Genomic DNA, 20728 nt, shown 5'->3' with positions numbered 1-20728 from the left:
CGCCTTGGATGATATCAGATGTGATGATGACGAAAACATGTGGCCTAACCCTGAAGATCGCAGGGATTAGATACATTAATTTTGTGCTATTTTTAGTTCCCCCCTTTTTATCTGGGCTTTTTTTTTTTTTTTTTTTTTTTTAGAATGCTCTTATATATGATATTTTGTTCACTGTAAGCAATACTGTAAAACTTTTTCTGTTCTATTATACTGTGTTTCTACTGTACCTCCTTTAGTAAACAGTAAAGAAAAAAATAACTGATTTGCTTTTTACTGGAATGCGTTTGAATGTGAACATTATTGTACATGTGGACATACAGTTCCCAACCAAGAAATTTAGTGTAAAAGGTGGATTGCATGTTACCTGAAACATAAAAGTCTATGCAGTTTTTCTAATGTCAACAATAGACAGTATTTTGAAACCTGGTGTACTTTGATTGACTGCATATACCTTGTGAAGTGAAAACAAGTGTTATTCTTTGACAGAATAATTTCATTTTGAGTCAGATTTCCAGTGTTTTGGTAAAGTTAGTGTGTGCAGAGAAACATGTGTTCTGTTTTGAAATGGAGAGTTAGTATATATTTAACAAAATGTGTTTTTGAGAAGAAAATTATCAATTTGGCCAATTGTGTTTTGTAGGTGTAAGTCAGTGTTAAGAGTTTAGAAAAATTATGTAATTATGGGTTTGGGTAAAGTATGGGTTAGTGCTTTTTAGTGATTGAAAAAAAACTGTAATGTGATAAAAACACTAAATAATAATTTTGACTATGTATTGGTATTGGTATGTAATTTACGTTGGTTTAAGGTGCTGAAAAAGCTTTAAAATGGACCTTGAAAGTGCTTGAAAAGTGCTGGAATTTGACCTTGGAAAAGGTGTACGAACCCTGCACATGACAAGAAGGCACATGACAGGATCACATGAGGAACAAGAGAAACACATGACAAAACCAGGAACATGACTTGCGTCTGAGGCTTGTATTTTAGTGTGTGTGTGTGTGTGTGTGTGTGTGTGTGTGTGTGTGTGTGTGTGTGTGTGTGTGTGTGTGTGTGTGTGTGTGTGTGTGTGTGCGCGCGTGTGCTTCTCTTGTTTCCGCTGTGTACAGAACAGAAGCATAAAACATCCCCAGAGGACGAGTGACATGAACGCTTTAGGGGGTAGGTGCCATTTATTTTTACATCTTTTTCTCCTGTTTGTGTTGTTAAGGAGTTAGGAAAGTTCTTGTATTTTCCTTTGTTTTATTGCCCCTGATAGGATATTTAGTTTTCTGGGTTAAGGTAGTCTACTTTTTGTTTATTATTTTAGCCTGGTCTAGACCTGAAGTTACTTTTGCATTCCCAAACATTGTCTAAACTCTTGGCAAAACTTGTTTCTACTCTAAACCTCAATAAAAAGAAGAACCAGAGAACTTTTTTAAGTAATCTGTTTGATTATTTTCCTTTATGTTTCACCCCTGAACCCTAGACCTTGGGTCGTAACAAACATGTGCCCTTTAAGTAGCTGGGGTGTTTTGGAAGTCCAGAAATTCAGCTATTCTGTAACTTTCCCTCCCACAGTCCAAGCCTATGGGCCGTCCTGGTGGCATTGTGGGGGTGGGTCTACTCACTCAGGGTGGGTCTACACTAAAACTGCAATGTCAGTCAACAGTCATGGCTTGTGCAAAAGTACGTCACATTGCCCCTAATCTGAGAACGGGTTGTTCTGAGACAGTGCTTATGATATATGGGGATTTTTAAAAAAGCACTGAGTGGATTTTTATTATTATATGGTAGTTGTGTACACACACTGCCAACTTAGCCTGGAAATCCAGACCTAAATCTGAAAGATTAATGGTCTGACATCGACTAATGAAAATCGGCCACCTCGAGGGGCGGCACCAAGCATGCATTTGAAAATCTCACTGCACGCAATTGGATAACACTACGACCAATCACAACAAGCCCCATAAGCGTAGCTACCAGCGGAGCTAACTGGTAGATTAGACTCTTGCCGTATAGAGAGCCTAAGTCCCGCCCCTCCGCTTCCGGCTCATGGGACCTTACTTCGGAAAAAATATGTATGGAAGTCAATGGCGAGAGATAACTTATCTTTTTATTCCGTCTGAACTGTGCCCTGAACTACACATATGATGTTTGTCAATTTAAAAGGTAATTATGAAAGTCAAGAAAGTCGCAGTTTGTCATAAAACAGAAGAGTAACGTTTAGTTTTATGTGAAAATCGCTCAATGAACTACATCTCTCGTCTCGCACTATGTACGTCACAAGATCCGTTGCTCGTATGTGTGTATTCTGGCTCAAAACACTCAGGCATGACGGCGTAACGTTACGATTATAATGTCAGACTATAGAAAAAATGACAGACGTTAGCTTCAGTAAAGTTAGCTTCATTCATTGAGAGAAAAGGTATGACGTCGCATGTGCGCCTTCTGGGTTTGTAGTCTTTCTAATTACATATTTTCACAGTCTTATACCTCAGCAGTTTTACATCAAGCTGCGACTTTCTTGACTTTAAAATGTATCTTTTAAATTGACAAACATCATATGTGTAAATCAGGGCACAATTCAAACGAGATCAAAATATTTGTTGTCTCTCGCCATTGACTACCATACAATATTTTTCCGAACTAAGGTCCCATGGTGGTCGACCGGAAGGGGAGGGACTTAGGCTCTCTATTTGGTCAGCAAAACAGCAAAAACGCCCTTCTTGCAAAGGAACGATTCGAACGCCGTCTTCTGTTCCTCTTTTAGTTCCTCTTTTTTTAAAAAAGCCAAGTCTAACTCGTTCATTGTAGCGGCCAAAGCCGTTTCAAACAACTGGTGTTCATCCATAGCCATCTTGCAATATTTACTAATGACTTCGACGTCACAGCGCTGTCGTCATCTGTTAAGCTGGCCTCTGGCCCGTCTATATCAGATAACCCAATGTGATTGGTGCAGCTCGGATGTGAGCATCATTACCAATAATGATAGATCGCTGAGCAAATTCAACTTGTGCTCTCGCGAGAACTCTGGATTTCCAGGGTACTGCCAACACAGTATTGTTTATGTTTATGTTAGGTGCCCTTTAAGTAGTGTAATTGCAATAAATGTGAAAAGACGGATGCGGCAGCTTGAGATTTTTGAGCATTGACTCCAAAATGTGGTCTACTACAACTCTTCCTCTTCTCATGGCTTTTATTGCATGTTCCCTGGGGCGGGGTTTATGTAAATTTTAGGGTTAGTGATGTCACTAAACTTGGGCTTGAAATAAAAGTAATAATTAAATTTTTGGCGACTGGAAAAATGCAACAGTGCGCCGGTGATGACTTGGGGTCATCAGTCCACAGTAAGCAGGGTCTGAAATAGCAGAATTGTGGCACTGACCACACCAAACATACTGGCCAAAAGTTTTTTTTTTTTTTTTTTAATGACCCTACAAGTTTGCTTAAACCATTGAAATATGAGGAAAATATTTTTATAGTTATATATATATTTTTTATATATTTTTAAATATGAGGGAAGAACAAAACACTAAACTTAGTGAAGGTATTTATCCGACAAGATTATTTGGCAAAAAATGCAAACTACAGCTACAGGTTTTAGAAAAACAAAAAAGCTCACAGGAAAAAAAAAGAAGCATACATTGTCTGCTACATAATCATTAATTAATATTTCATTGGTCCCCTCATATTTTTTCATGTGTTCATAATTTGTTTGAATGACAGCCTAGCCAAAAAATGATGTCCACAGAATTTGGCCATGTTTCATTGTATTATCACAAATAAAATCAAGTGACTCCAAGCACAAGTACACTCCATATGCTTACAAAATCTTTAACACATTTTTTATATTATTTGAATAAAGGGTGAATGTCAATTCTCCTATGTTGGACAATCACTTTTGGCCACTACTCTATGGCTGTTCATTGACTTTCCCACTGATCTTCAAACCATGCAGCAAAAGCAAGCCGCTTTTATGAGTATTTCGGGCTTCCCTGGAGTTGTTTGGAGCCATTGATGGAACTCTTGTTGGCATCATTGCTCCAACTGCAAAAGAGGAGACATATCAATTAATTTGTGGTAATTTTGCACAATACAAAGCAATATTTTTTTTTTAAATAAATGTAAATATCAAAGTTTTGGTCTTCATTAAATTATTTTATTATAAATACATTAAATGATTGGTGTCATGCTGCAGTGACCTCACCCTTGCAGGCTCACTATTGGCTGATTCAGTGGTTTAGGGCGGCCATTTTGGGTTGACATCATTGTAGTACTTAGTTCACAACACTTAAGTGCCACTTCAGTCCTACTTTTACTAAGAATTTTTGGACACTTAAGTAAAATCTTAAGACTATTCTTAAGAGCATTTCTAAGAATGGGCCCTGCATATGGGCCCTGCTATTTAGATTATTGGTCTTAATTAATGACATTTCAAACCTGGTTCATATTTCGTGCTAAATTACTTTTGATATTTTCGCCTTTACGAAAATAATCGCTATACTAAATTACAGTATTTCAAACTGTCCAGGCTTTCTGGTTACTGCATTCAAACACTGCTGTAGCAAAACATTGAAAGCTGAACCAACCATAAGAAAAGTGTAGATGAATGTACCAGAGTATAACAAAATACTTCAATAACAAAAACTTGTTTGAAATTATTTGTATGTGTATTGTACAGAACTTTGTCAATCAATTTAAAACAATTAACTAAATAATCACATTTTTCTGTAATTAAATGTGATCAATCGCATCTAACATTGACGTTTTAATATATTTTATATTATAATACTTTCACATTGAATCTTGAATATATATATATTACAGCAAACCGAACATATGACAATGTCTGATTTTTGAGCACAGATCAGAAAATGAAGGCTGAGAAATATATTTTATAGTTCTCTATGATGTCTTCACTGTCTATTATTACTTTCAGTTCCTCTCTGCTGATGCAGTTTTGGTCAAAGTCATGTGAAATTGGAGTTGGTCTGTCTTGGCAGAAATACAAAATTCAGTTCAGTCACATGTAGGGTTGGGAACCGAGAATCTGTAGTGATTTTTTTTTAAATACCGGAACCGTGCGGAACCGGTTCTGGTGTGATGTGTGGGTGAAGTGCTGAGTGCTTATCCTTTAACCCTCAGAGGTCGGAGATCACGCCGGCGTGATCTGCTCGCTTTTTTCCTTATGAGTTTAATTGAGACCCAAAATACTCTTTTGACTTTGATTTTCAAAACAAGTTTCATACATCAATCGATTCTGTTAAATGTGTATTATTTTTGTGTATACTCACAATAAAAACAAAGTGTTGTGCTTTTTGCCAAATAAAGAAAAATAAACGTGATGCGAGTTCTGCCTTCTATCTGCCAGTGTCGTCCATTCTGAAACGTGTCCGAAAATGAACAATAACTCAGCGAATACTCAGTCAAACAGGCAAACAGACATACAGGCATGAAGCTTGAATTCTCTTCTCTTAAATGAAGTAATTTATATATAAAACAAATATTCTCATGTTGTGAAATCTGTATTAAAAGAGAGCGATTCCAGTCGACCTCATTAGAGCTAATTCAAATGTAATGTGACTCCGCCTACGGAGAGCGCGCACTATTCAAACGCAAATGAATGAGGCAATCCAAGCAAACCTGTGAACGCCCACATATCAGTTTATTCAGATCATTACTTTAACACCGTCTCAGCAGCGCTGTGAGCAATAACAATAATGAAAAAAGTACCTCAGAAGTGCGGGTATATCGAGGAGCGAGCTGAGGAATACTGTAAGTTTTTTTTTCTTCTCACGTGAATCGGGTTTCTGTTTTTAATGAATGAACGGCAGAGATGCGCGCTGTTTACCACAGCTCGCAAAAAGACAGTTTAAATTTAAATCGCGTGTGTGAATGAATGAGGATGTTTTAGCAAACTGTATTACTATGAGTAAAAATCGACTGAAATATGTTGAAATAAAATGTAGGCTATTTGTACGTATTTGTACGTTGCAATACGTATTAAACTGCAATTTTATATGCCCTAATATTTCATAAAAACAACGTTACAGTCAGGCGAAATATGAAAGACAACATTTTGTTGACTAGATTTGAGTACAGTTTTTACTGTAGAATATACTGCCACATAAGCTTTTGATGAAAAAAGTAGCCTACCTCAGAAGTGCGGGTAAATCGAGGAGCGAGCTGAGGAATACTGTAAGTTTTTTTTTCTTCTCACGTGAATCGGGTTTCTGTTTTTGATGAATGAACGGCAGAGATGCGCGCTGTTTACCACAGCTCGCAAAAAGACAGTTTAAATTTAAATCGCGTGTGTGAATGAATGATGATGTTTTAGCAAACTGTATTACTATACTGAGATGAGTAAAAATCGACTGAAATATGTTGAAATAAAATGTAGGCTATTTGTATAAGCAATACGTATTAAACTGCAAATTAACATTTATATGCCCTAATATTTCATAAAAACAACGTTACAGTCAGGCGAAATATGAAAGACAACATTTTGTTGACTAGATTTGAGTACAGTTTTTACTGTAGAATATACTGAATATATATATCAAATAAGCTTTTGTTTAGCAATTTTTATATATATATATAAAATAAAGTCATCAACTAAGATGTTAGCTGTTCCAATTTTGGCTATATTCAAACTAATGAATACATAGATAGGCCTAAAATGTAGGCCTATAATCTTTTTTTTTTTTTTTCAAAGAAAGAGTACACTTGAAATATTGTTGAAATTTTAATTATTGTTGTAATTGTAACCTTTTTAATAAAATAGCAAAACATATTTACAAGATAGATGTAAGCAAAATCTTAAATGGTCAATATAAGTCTTCTTCTAATTTTTTGTCCTTGCATTGTGGCTCAGTCAGTCAGAGTCACACCTGAATGAATGGCTAATTATGCAGAGTCATTATGCATAATGGGTGGGACATTTTGTATTCCAAGGTGTAAACCACTCCTCGTTCACGCCCACTCGCATAATGGCTTTCCAAGCAAAACCTGTTTTACATCAATTTAAATCAATGTATTGTTTTATCTGAACGATAAAGCAAGACTATTTTCACATAATTTTGAAGCCAGAACTCGAAGGAAGAACATCCATTTCTCAAAAGTCTTATTCATGCATATTTATTATGAGTTTTGAGGTCTTCTTTCAGCAACTTTCATTTTTAATTTTTTCAATAACCACGCATAAGCATTATTCTCTTAAAAATAAAAAAATATACATGCATGGTGATCACATATTTTGGTAGCCCTGTTTGTGCTATATAGAGTGAATTTACACCTTTGCCATTAACATGTTTATAAATAACTGAAAAAAGCACAAATGTCAGAGCATGTCAGAACACCTCCAGTGCCCAGAAAACACCTCAGACTCCAGAGGGTTAATAGCCTTTAATCTCACCTCATGAATATTAAAATAGTAATGAATGCACTGAAAAGACCTTGCGCTACTTCTATACACTCTGCGTCAGATATCAATGCAGAGAGAGAAAGAGCTGCACGATTAATCTTTAAAACATCTCGATCTCGATTCCACTCAATCTTACTTCAAAACAAACTTCACGCCAGAACATTCAAATCTGTTTGCGCAGTCGCTGACACAGAGAGAGCAGTTGTCAATATATAGGTATGAAACAGCTTTACTTTCACAGTCTTTTCAACCACACAGTATCAATATTTCTGTGTTACAAATATTCATATGATCACTGAAGTACTGAGATATAAGTTTATAGTTTGAATATAAACACGGATGTCTACGGTTGCAAAATTCTAAATATGTTGAATTTGTTGTCATTACCAGTCTGTTAAACTCATTTGACAGGTATTAAGAAATAAACACTAAAACAGTTGTTTGAGTTGAGTATTGTGCATTTTTTCCTTACTAATATTTTTTTATTAGGCTAGTTGTTTAATAATTTTAATGGAATCGGAACCAGAATCGTTTGGCAGAACTGAAACCGGACAATTTCTTACGATTCCCAACCCTAGTCACATGTGTCTTCAATGTAAGAAAAAGCAAATAATGTCTGCGAAGACAAAAAAGCAAAACAAGAAAAGGTAGTAATAAAGACCCCTGATCCCTAATGAAAAAGAGATGTTTTGAATAGAACATTAACTCTTTTTTAATATAAAGATTTAGTTTGCTTTATTGTTATATTATATTATAGGTTAAAAAAATTAACAGTATAGCATTTATATAATAGAATATAGTACAGAAAACTTTTAAAACATAAAAGCTCTAAAACAAACTCTATTTTTAGGAAATGAGAATTAGAGGATGCTGACTCTAGAATGAGTTCTCCATCTCCTGAATCAACTGTGTGTCATTGAGGAGTGATCAGTCCATGATGAATCTTCCCCTTGAATTCAGTGATGCAGTGACCTCTGACCCAAAGTGAGACACTATTTTTGCATTTAACACAAAATTTGATCTAAGTATATGTAATTGGTGCATTCACAGTTTAGCTAGTACTCTAAAATGCCATTTTTTTTCTTTTGTCAGTATCAGCAGGAGACAGAGATCAGAGTCCGCAGAACCCAGCTGTGTGTCTGTGAAGAGCAACACATCCATGGATCACCCATTTCAATTCAGTGATGAACCAGTGACCGCTGACCCTCTGTTAGTATAAACATGAAATTGCAAATTCACTGTAGTACAACTCATATAAAATAGTGATTTAAGAGACTCTAATGAAGTAACACTAATGTACTTAAGCATTTGCATACAATCTAAAATCAATATCATATCATATTGATCTATAATGGTTACTGTAATCACTGTCATTTTGTTACTCTTCTTTTTAATTTCAACAGGAAGGAGATATATGAACCAATTAGATCTGTGCCCCCATCTACATCCCACTATCAGACCCATATCAGACAGGTCGAAACTGAAGCAGTCCTGCAGACACACAAGCTGGAGACTGGATACCAGCAGAGAGTCAAAGACCAGCACAAAACCAGCATGAAGAACAAGTATGAGAGATTATTTGAGGGAAACCAGCTCCAAGAGAATGAAGCCCTCCTGAGCAGGATCTACACACAGCTCTACATTATAGAGGGAGAGAGAGAAAGAGTTAATGAAGAACATGAATTTTTACAGATGGAGAAAACACAACACTCAGAAGACAATGCAATCTACTGCAATGACATCTTTAAAAACTCACCTGAACCAGGATGTGAGGATAAAGACCAAATCAAGACTGTCCTTACTAAAGGCATCGCTGGAATTGGAAAAACCGTCTCTATGCAGAAGTTTGTTCTGGACTGGGCCGAGGGAAAAGGTAATCAGGATGTAGATTTCATATTTGTTCTTCCATTTCGAGAGCTGAACTTGATTGGAGATCATCAGTACAGTCTCCACAGACTTCTGCTGGACTTTCATCCTGAACTTCAAGATGTGGACTCAAAGATTTATGATGAGTGCAGAGTTGTATTCATCTTTGATGGTCTGGATGAAAGCAGAATTACACTGTTTTCAGATGATCAGAAGGTTTCTGATGTGACTGAGACTTCATCAGTAGGTGTATTGATTTCAAACCTCATGAAAGGAGAGCTTCTTCCCTCTGCTCTCATCTGGATCACCTCCAGACCAGCAGCAGCCAATCAGATCCCCAGCAAATACATAAACCGTGTGACAGAAATTCAGGGATTCAGTGAGCCTCAGAAGGAGGAATATTTCAGGAAGAGAATCAGTGATGAGCATCAAGCCACTAGAATCATCTCACTCATCAGAAGAGCAAGAAGCCTCGACATCATGTGCCAGATACCCGTCTTCTGCTGGATCACATCCACTGTGTTTCAAATCATTCTGAAACTAGATCTCAGTGCAGAAATCCCTCAAACTCTGACTGAAATGTACATCCAGTTCCTGCTGATTCAGATCAACATGAGGAATCAGAAGTATGAAGAGAGAAATACAGAGAAATTCCTGCAGTCTAACAGAGAAGTGATTGTGAAACTTGCTGAACTGGCTTTTAAACAGCTGATTAAGGGCAATGTGATGTTCTATGAGGAGGACCTGAGAGAGAGTTGCATAGACATCACTGATGCCTCAGTGTATTCTGGGATTTGCACTGAGATCTTTAAGGAGGAATCTGTGATAAATCAGAGAAAAGTCTACAGCTTCATTCATTTGAGCATCCAGGAGTTTCTTGCTGCTTTCCATGTGTTTTACTGTTATTTAAACAGCACCATGGAGACCCTTAAGGTTTTTGATTCAATGTATAATCTGCTTAAAGGTGTAGTAGATAAAGCCCTTGAGAGTGAGAATGGACATCTGGATCTGTTTCTGCGGTTCCTGTTGGGAGTCTCACTGGAGTCCAATCAGAGACTCTTACAGGATCTACTGAAACAAACAGAGAACAGCTCAGAGAGCATCAAGAAAACTGCGCAGTACATTAAAGAGAAGATCAAAGATGGACATGAACTCTCCACTGAAAGATCCATCAATCTGTTTCTCTGTCTGCTGCAAGTTAAAGATCAGACTCTGTCCAGAGAGATTCAGGAGTTTGTGAAATCAGACAAAAATCAGAAACTCTCTCCTGCTCACTCTTCAACAATTGCCTACATGCTTCAGATTTCAGAGGAGGTGCTAGATGAGCTGGACCTTAAGAAATATAACACATCAGATGAGGGTAGAAGAAGACTGATACCAGCTGTGGTCAACTGCAGAAAAGCCCTGTGAGTGATTTAATCCTGTCTTTCTTCAAGATTCTTTATGAATGAAAGTTTCTGTTGTCATGCCAAGTAAAACATCTTGTATCATTTATTTTCAGAATGGAATATAGCTGATATTATTGAAAAACCCATTGTAGAAAGAGGTTAAGAATTTAATTCTTATGTGTTTTTCTCTTTTTCAGTCTCGCTGGCTGTAATCTCTCTGGACAGTCCTTTGAAATTGTGGCATCAGCTCTACAATCCTCAAACTGTCTCTTGAGAGAGCTGGACCTGAGTAACAATGACCTGCAGAATTCAGGAGTGAAGCTGCTCTCTGATGGACTGAAGAGTGCAAACTGTCAGCTGGAGATCATGAGGTATTAAGAACAAAGAAGAGATAATGTACAGTCAGTCAGTCAGTCAGTCAGTCAGTCAGTCATAATGGTAATGTGTCTGTAGATGTGTGTCTGTAGATTATCTAACTGTGTGTCTGTAGGCTGTCTGGCTGTATGGTAACAGAGGAAGGCTGCAGTTATGTGTCTTTAGCTCTGAGTTCAAACCCCTCACATCTGAGAGAGCTGGATCTGAGCTACAATCATCCAGGAGAATCAGGAGTCCAGCTGCTAAACAACAAACTGAAGGATCCAAACTACAGACTAAAGATACTTAAGTATGTGTAGCATTAAGAGCCTTATTTGGTTTTACAGTAGATTGCTAATACTGTAAATCTCAGTTGATTAAAATAAAGTTGAACAAACTGTGAATATTACCCACTTAAATTGAAATGCCTAAGTAAATTATTGCTTAAATACAGTGTTATGTCACTCAGCATAATTCCTATAGCATACATATATATATATATATATATATATATAATTCCTTCATACAATATAGACTGTTTCAAAGCAGCTTCAGAGTAATAAACAGGAAAATAATATTATTTTGTTGCAAAGTTTTAAATTATTAAACAAATACAAATTCAGCTGTAAACCAGCTCTATAGAGAATAATAGGGGGTGGGGTTGAATTTGTATTTGTTTAATAATTTCTATCTGGGCAGCAGTAGTACTTTGTAAAAGATACAAGATCCTAAACAGTCAAAATAATCATCAAAGATGAGGATATTGGGCCTTCAGAGCCAAAGCAGTATGTATAACTTCTGGTCACACTTTAGTTTACGGTCCAATTCTCACTATCAACTACAATTTTTGACATAATTACTGCTTATTAATAGTAAGGTAGTTGATAAGTTTAGGTATTGGGTAGGATTAAGGGATGTAGGCAGAATAAGGCACTAATATGTGCTTTATAATTACTACTAAACATCTGATATCCTAGTAATATGCATGCTACAACTAGTTAATAGTGAGAATTGGTGTCATAGTTATGTTCAGTTGGACTTGGTTTGCACTTTTTCCCTGCCTGAGTTTGTTACCATAATGACCTAGTTAAGTTAATACTTCCATTCAGCTGTGCACCTCAATAGGCCCTGAGCACCAAGGTGCGAGGACCCTCTTGGAATTGACCTGTTTATATCGCTTTTATTTAGTTTTCCCTGCTTCCGTTTGAGTTTGTCTGGCCTTGTCTATGCTATGTCCTTGTGTGAGTAAAGCTAATCCAGTGTTCCTGAGGAGGCCTATATATACACAGATATCACGTCAGAGGCAGCCCGATCAAAAGTTGGATTTGGGATTGTTCAGGCTCTGACGCAATCGGGAGCAGGAAAATAGTTGTAATGACACCACACAATTAAAGGACAATTCCGGTATTTAACACTTTGAGTCTATTTTGTAGTTTGTTTTGGATGAACAAGAGTGGTGGACAAAGAAATTTTGACAATGGTTCCTGTCGCGACTTTTTGACTATTTTAGAATTGCCCATGACCGCTTTAGAATGGGAGTCTATGGCCATGCACGAACATGTCCTTAAAACAACCCTTAACGTTCGTTTTCAAAACTGTGCAACTCACCGAGTGGTTAGTGGTGTTCGTTGATGTTCCAAAACAAGTAGCGTAGCGAAATACAGTTTCTGTCGTGTTTTATTTGCCATTTTGTAAAATCCATTGATTTCCGTTGGAGGACACATTGCTCGTTGATATTACTGCGCTACCGGAAACGGAAAGGGGGCTGTTTACATTTGATTGTAGTCTTTTAGGTCTTTTCGCTCGGTTCTCTGTCTCTCAGAAGGCTAGCGTGAGCAGAGCAACGGAAGTTGCGGAAGAGCGGAAGTTTATGCGCGGTTGTGAGGTATCTGAAAAAATAGTTCCACTATAGAAAAATAAACAGATTGAAATCATACATTGCGCCGATATTTGTTTTTAATCGTCAACGAACACCACTAACCCACTCGGTGAGTTCCACAGTTTTGAAAACGAACGTTAAGGGTTGTTTTAAGGACATGTTTGTGCATGGCCATTGACTCCCATTCTAAAGCGGTCATGGGCAATTCTAAAATAGTCAAAAAGTCGCGACAGGAACCATTGTCAAAATTTCTTTGTCCACCACTCTAGTTCATCCAAAACAAACTACAAAATAGACTCAAAGTGTTAAATACCGGAATTGTCCTTTAAGGATTTTTTGGACAAAAAGGAGGTTGCGAGAAGCCTCGAATTGGGCCACACCCCCTAAATCGTAGGGGGTTGCAAATCGTGCCCAAAATCAAGCTTAAAATCTTCAAGTATGTGGCCAGCCTTAGAGGATAGAATATCCAATTTATACAGTATAAAAATCATTATGTCTAGAGAAAGTCCCTATAAAACATGAAAACCCAACATGTGTGTGTGTCATGACTCGTATGCCTGCATGCAAGATGAAGGTCATCTAATGCAGAGTTCAGACATGTTACAATAGTCTCTGTCAGATTATCCGATTGTTACCCCCAAGATCTTGTTTTGGACAAGAAAGCAGGGTTTCCGCGTAGTCGTCCACCATGACACACTATACATGATGGATTGTGCCAAAATCTGGCTGATATATAGTATTCTTTTTTTTTTTTTTACCACTCATTTTAATTGTGCCATTATGTCACTATGTGCCAAAATAGTAAAATCATTTCATTAGTATATTGAATATTATTTGTTAGTGTGTGTGTGTGTGTCTCATTTTAGTTTGGACCATGGAGGACATTTAAGGATAAGACCAGGCCTGAGAAAATGTAAGTCCACACACGCACAGGGTTTTAATGTTTTATGGGGACATTTGCATTTTATACTGTACAAACTGTATATTCTATCCCCTGACCTTAACCCTACATCTAAATCACAAAAAAAAAACTTTCTGCATTTTTACATTTTCAAAAAACATCACTTAGTACGATTTATAAGCTGGTTTTCTCATGGGGGACAAAACAATTCAGATATTACCATCTTTGTGGGGACAAATAACATAGGGTTTACCAGGACCACACACACACACACACACACACACACGTACATATTTAATGATGTCATTGATGTTCTGATCTGTCTTTCTGTGTTCAGATGCCTGTGATCTCACACTGGATCCAAACACAGCTCACACTCAACTCATTCTGACTGAAGGGAACAAAAAAGCAACATTTGAGGCAGAGCACCAGCCGTATCCTGATCATCCAGAGAGATTTGTGACCCATGAGCAGGTTCTGTCTAGAGAGAGTCTGACCGGACGCTGTTACTGGGAGGTTACATGGGTTGGCTCTGGTCATATAGCAGTGACATATAAAGAAATCTGCAGGAAAGAAGGGAGTGAATGTCGGTTTGGACGCAATGAAAAGTCCTGGACTCTTTTCTTTTGTGATAAGTTGTATACTTTTTGGCACAATAGTAAGAACATTGACATACCTGCTCCTTCACCCTCCTCTAAAACAGTAGGAGTGTATCTGGACTGGTCGGCTAACATTCTGTCCTTCTACAGCATCTCTGACACTCACACACTCACACATTTACACACATTCACCCCAACATTTACTGAACCTGTCTATGCTGGATTTGTAGTTTATCCTGAGTCTTCATTGTCTCTGACTCAGATTGACCTGCAGTGAGAAACCACAGAAATTCATATTGAAGCCATTTTCCACCTCTGAGCAAAATTAAATTAAAATGAATTATGACATTGCTTTCTTTCTTACAATTAAGAAAGTTGCAATTGTTGTAGTTGTAGATTTATTAACTGAAACATAACAGTGAAATAAATTAAACAAAATGATTAATTTAAATATTGTCAGGACTTGCTAACCGATGTTAGTCAGCAGCAGTTGTGTTTTAGCATTCTTTATTATTTTAAGCTTTCAGACGATAGTTCTGTAGTCAACGCTACATGATGTTCGAAACTCAGCTCTATAAACTGATTCCATAATTTTGTCTCTAGATTAATAGATTAATTTGTCGAAAATAAAAACTTTTGAAATGTGCATTTATTGATTCTAAACACTTTTAAGAGCTTTGTTATTCATTGTCTGTCATTTTTATTAACAGGCGTTTAGACGATACATTTTAGCCATGCTGTTAACCGATGTTGGCCAACAATATTTATGTTTTACCGTTCTTGATGCTAGGTAACAGTTTAAGTCAAGCGTTTTGTTTAATTAATAATGGCACATTCCAGTAGAGCCTCTGTTGCGCTGCACAGACGACAAAACCCGAACGTGCTGTTGAAGGCAGATTATCAGATGATCGCAACAGAAAATCACAATGGCCTGAACATGATGAAGCTTGTCTTTAATCTGCTAAATTAGTTTTGTGAATCATTCACGAAATTGAGATGACTGACAGTGATACCATAGCAACGAAAGAAAATTTTCAAAACCGATCCATTGGCCTACATTAAACAACTCGGAAAAAGACTCAGAAAAAGAAAGAGAATATAAATGAGAAATATAGAATCTTATTCTTGCGACATTTTAAATTTGTATTGCCAAAGAAATTTCAGCTTTGCTGTGTACAATTAAAACAGTACAAAATGAAAATAGTAGGCTACAAAGCAACATAAATTAAGAACAGTTGCTTTCTTTGCCTCTCTTTCGCAGATGCACTGGATCTCTTTTTGCAAGTTTCTTTTGTCACCCTCACTGCACGCGCCGGGTCTCTCTCTCGAGCTAAAGCTAATAAAACTGTAAGTCACTGCGTGTCACCAATGACAAAAAACAACTGTAACAAATTATTTAGCCTTTGTTGCTTCAAAGAAACAGAATGCCTAGTTGAATTCACCTTACAATAAAACGAGGTTGATTGCGAATTAAAGAGCTCTGTATCTGCTGATCACTCGCATTCGTTTAGTTGGCATGAATGCGTTTCGGCAGTAGTTCATGATTAGATAATGCCAGATTGTTGACAATCATACACACTGCTCAAACATTCTAAAACTCTACAAAACCAGTTGAATCAACTGGATTGAACACTTCAAATAAAATAAAAAATATATGAAAACCTTTAAATACATTAGCTAATTTAATAAGATAAAGGGCCTACATTTGGACACATTGAGAGATTTATCCTGAAAGAAACTTTGCCTGCTCTTTAACCCTCTGGGGTCTGAGGGGTTTTTGGGGTCCTTGAGATGTTCTGACATGCCCTGACATTTGTGCTTTTTTCAGTTGCTTATAAACATATTAATGGCAAAGGTGTAAATTCACTCTATTTAGCACAAACAGGGCTACCATAATATGTGAACAACTTGCATGTACATGTTTGTATTTTTGATAGAATAATGTTTATGCATGGTTTTTTCAAAAACAAAAAACTAAAGTTTCTGAAATAAGGCCATAAAACACATTCTAAATATATGTAAATAAGACTTTTGACTAATGGATGACGTTGCCTAGAATTTTTTCTTCAAAATTATGTGAAAATCATCCTGCCTAATCATTCACATAACACAATACATTGATTTAAATCTTGTAAAACACTTTCTGTTTGGAAAGGCCATATGCGGGTGGGCGTGATTCACACCTGTGGAGTAAATGGGGCCCGCATAATGAGGCTGCATACGTAATGAGCCTTTCATTCAGGTGTGTGAATGAGCCACAAAAATGCAAGGACAATATATAACTGGTTTGTTGTTTTTTTCCACAAATTTTGCTTGCAAATTGTACAATATCCAAGGTAAACATTTCTAGTAATTGTGCAGTTAATTGTTCTCATACTGTATTTTCAGATTTGGAACATATTCTCTTCCCAAATGTGTCACTAATAAAGCATAATAAAATTATTTAAAGAGAAGGCTTATAATGACCTTTTAAGATTTTGTTTACATCTATCCTTATATATATATTTTTTTAAGGTTATACAATTACAACTACATTTAAAATTGTAACAATATTTCCAGTGTAATCTTTTTTTTGTATTCGCGATTCATATTAAAACAGTATTTTTGCCAGCTGTAGTAGCTCCACAACAGCGCGCATCTGTGCGTTCATTCATTCAAACGCGATTCATATTATTTAAACAGTATTTTTGCCAGCTGTAGTAGCTCCACAACAGCACGCATCTGTGCGTTCGTTCGTTCATTCATTCATACATACACAGAAACGCAATTCATATTTAAACAGTATTTTTGCCAGCTGTAGTAGCTCCACAACAGCACGCATCTTTGCGTTCATTCATTCCGATTAGAACAAAGCAAATAGAACTGACCTATTCCTCAGCGGGATCCGTTTGCTCCTCGAAATGATACTTCCAGAACTTCTGAGGTAAATTTTTGCAGGATTATCAAGATAGTAGTATTCCTCACAGCATCGTAAAGTACATAAGTCTGAAAGTGAACTCGCGGTGTGTGTTATCCAGCTGATGTGGGCGTTTCACTGGTTTGTTTGGATCGCCTCACATTTGCGTTTGAATAGCGCGCGCTCTCCTTGGGCGGAGCACATTAAAACTTAATTAGCTGAGATGAGGACGACTGATATCTCTCTCTTTGCATACATATTACATAAACTGTGAATATTTGTTTTTTATAAAAAATTACTTCATTTAAAAGAAGAAAATTCAAGCTTTATGCCTGTGTGACTGTATGCCTGTTTGAGTATTCGCTGAGTTACAGTTCATTTTCGGACGCGTTTCAGAATTGACTTCACTGACAGAGAGTAGGCAGAACTCGCATCATGTTTATTTTTCTTTATTTGGCAAAAAGCACAACACTTTGTTTTTATTATGAGCATACACAAAAAAATACACACTAAACAGGATCGATTGATGTATAACACAAGCATATAAGATAAAAATTAATATTTTTTTTTTATTATTTTTTTGCACTCATACGGAAAAAAACGAGCCTATCGCGCCGGCGCGATAGTCAAGTCAAGTCAAGTCAAGTTTATTTATATAGCGCTTTTCACAACACAGGCTGTATCAAAGCAGCTTCACAGCAATAAATTAGAACAATACATCAATGTTTGTTTCTAGTGGAACGTCTACGTTTGGTAATGCTGATCAATAGTATCGTTGATTGATTAATTAAATTAAATATCCCCAACTGAGCAAGCCAAAGGCAACAGTGGCAAGGAACCGAAAAACTCCATCAGGTGACCTAATGGAGAAAAAAAAAACCTTGGGAGAACCCGGGCTCAGTCGGGGGCCAGTTCTCCTCTGGCGTTTATATGCTAGAGGTCGGATTTAACTGTAAGATTAAAAGTATTATATGAATGCCTGGCTGAAGAGATGCGTCTTTAATCTAGTTTTAAACTGGGAGAGCGAGTCTGAGCAACGAACAGTATCCGGAAGACTATTACAGAGTTTTGGTGCTAAATGTGAAAATGCTCTCCCTCCTTTGGTGAATCTGGATATCCTAGGTATGACCAAAAGCTTCGAATTTAGTGACCTTAAAGAGCGCGATGGATTATAGGGCGATAGAAGATCCGTTAAATAGACTGGAGCTAAGCCGTTTAGGGCTTTATAAGTCAGTAGCAATACCTTGTAATTAATATGGGACTTTATAGGTAACCAATGTAGTGATGATAAAATCGGTGTTATATGATCATATTTTCTTGATCTAGTTAGAACTCTAGCGGCGGCATTTTGGACTAACTGTAGCTTGTTTATTGAGGATGCAGGACAACCGGCTAATAAAGCATTACAGTAATCTAGTCTCGAAGTCATGAATGCATGAACTAACTTTTCTGCATCAGAGACTGATAGCATGTTACGTAGCTTAGCAATGTTTCTAAGGTGGAAAAAGGCTGTTCTTGTTACATATGAAATATGATTTTCAAAAGACAGGTTGCAGTCTAATATAACACCCAGGTCTTTTACTGTAGAGGATGAAGTAACAGGGCATCCTACTATGTTAGAGTTGTATTGTGAGAGGTTTTGTGGGTGGTTTTTTGAACCGATAAGTAGTACCTCTGTCTTGTCTGGATTTAATAAAAGAAAATTACGCGTCATCCAATCTTTTATATCTTTAACACACTCTGTCAATTTGGATAATTTAGCGTTTTCATCCGGCCGTGATGAAATATAGATTTGAGTGTCATCAGCATAACAATGGAAACTAATTCCATGTTTCCTTATAATATTTCCAAGTGGCAGCATATATATTGAGAATAATAGAGGGCCTAACACAGATCCCTGCGGCACTCCATAGTTTACTGGAGTTATGATAGATTTTTCTCCATTTAAATAAACAAAATGGTAGCGGTCAGATAAATACGATCTAAACCAGCTTAATGCTTGTCCTTGAACACCAGTATAATTTTGTAATCGATCTAAGAGTATTGTATGATCTATAGTATCGAACGCAGCACTAAGATCAAGTAAAACTAATATTGAGATACAGCCTTGGTCAGAAGCTAAAAGTAAATCATTTGTGATTTTAACGAGCGCAGTTTCAGTGCTATGATGCGGCCTGAACCCAGACTGAAACTTTTCATAGACGTCATTTTCTTGTAAGAAAGAGCCCAGTTGAGCGGACACAACTTTTTCTAGTATTTTAGACATAAAAGGTAGATTTGAAATGGGTCTATAATTTACTAGATTATTCGGATCTAATTGTGGTTTCTTAATGAGAGGTTTTATAACTGCCAGTTTAAATGTTTTTGGAACATAACCTAAAGATAAAGACGAGTTAATAATATTGAGGAGAGGCTCTTCCACTACAGGTAACACTTCTTTCAATAGTTTAGTTGGTATAGGATCTAGTAAACATGTTGTTGTTTTAGATGAAGTAAAAAGTTTATTTAACTCTTTCTGTTCTATAGTTGTAAAGCACTGTAATTGTTCTTGCGGGGTGATAATTGAGGCTGAATTATAAGGCGCGATTGAGGATTGAACGTTTACAATTGTGGTTCTGATGTTTTCTATTTTCTCAGTGAAGAACTTCATGAAATCATTACTACTAAACTGTAATGGAATATTTTGTTCATGAGTCATCTGTTTATTTGTTAGTCTCACCACAGTGTTAAATAAGAACTTAGGATTGTTATGGTTGTTTTCTATTAGTTTGCGGAGATGCTCAGCCCTGGCCGCTTTTAGGGCCTTTTTATAGCGTGACATACTGTCTTTCCATGCGATTCTAAAGACCTCTAAGTTAGTTTGTTTCCATTTACGCTCTAAATTACGGGTCTCTCTCTTTAGAACACGCGTAGTATTGTTGTACAATGGTGCTTTACTTTTCTCTCTGACCTTTTTTAATCTAATGGGCGCAACAATATCCAATGATCCAGAGAGAATGGTGCTCATAGTGCTAGTTAATTCCTCAAGTTCATCTGTTTGTTTGGGTTCACTGAGCAGCTGAGACAGATCCAATAAGCTATTTGAAAAATGATCTATGGTGGATGGAAGGATTGTTCTGCCTAATCGATAACGCGGCGCAGCATGATATATTACAGGAGTACGTAATATGCAAGTTACCATGTAATGGTCAGTGACAACGTCACTTTGTGGAATGATATCTATATCGGTTGGATCGGTTCCATGTGATATAATTAAATCGAGTGTATGATTAAATCGATGAGTTGGTCCGGTAACGTTTTGCTTGACCCCAAATGAGTTTAATAAATCTGTAAACGCAGCCCCTAACGCATCATTTTGATTATCTACATGGATATTAAAGTCTCCAACAATTAATGCTTTATCGAAGTTAACTAATAGGTCTGAGAGAAGATCTGCAAACTCTTT

General features: G+C 36.8%; 1 protein-coding gene across 5 annotated transcripts; it reads left to right on the top strand.

Moving 5' to 3' along the window:
- Positions 1-921: 921 nt before the first annotated feature.
- LOC308690086 (protein NLRC3-like) lies at positions 922-16595 on the top strand. Of its 5 annotated transcripts, none has more exons than XR_014030117.1 (8): positions 922-1156; positions 8251-8384; positions 8493-8609; positions 8804-10672; positions 10852-11025; positions 11145-11318; positions 13707-13800; positions 14126-16595. XR_014030117.1 is itself a non-coding variant. In XM_081364356.1 (8 exons), exons 2-8 carry the CDS (start codon positions 8335-8337, stop codon positions 14662-14664), a joined length of 2970 nt encoding a protein of 989 aa, XP_081220482.1. In that variant the 5' UTR covers positions 922-1156; positions 8251-8334; the 3' UTR covers positions 14665-16595. The 5 variants fall into 5 exon arrangements, 4 of the variants coding, with proteins under 4 accessions (XP_081220482.1, XP_081220483.1, XP_081220484.1 ...); XM_081364356.1 differs by having other exon boundaries at positions 13754-13800; XM_081364355.1 differs by lacking the exon at positions 922-1156 and adding an exon at positions 3964-4057 and having other exon boundaries at positions 13754-13800.
- The last annotated feature ends 4133 nt before the right edge of the window (positions 16596-20728 follow it).

The sequence above is a fragment of the Scardinius erythrophthalmus genome, assembly GCF_964197995.2.
Source record: "Scardinius erythrophthalmus genome assembly, chromosome: 4".
Taxonomy (NCBI): Eukaryota; Metazoa; Chordata; class Actinopteri; order Cypriniformes; family Leuciscidae; genus Scardinius; species Scardinius erythrophthalmus.
Note: the sequence above shows the minus strand (reverse complement) of the source record. Positions and strands in the feature narration are given on the sequence as shown.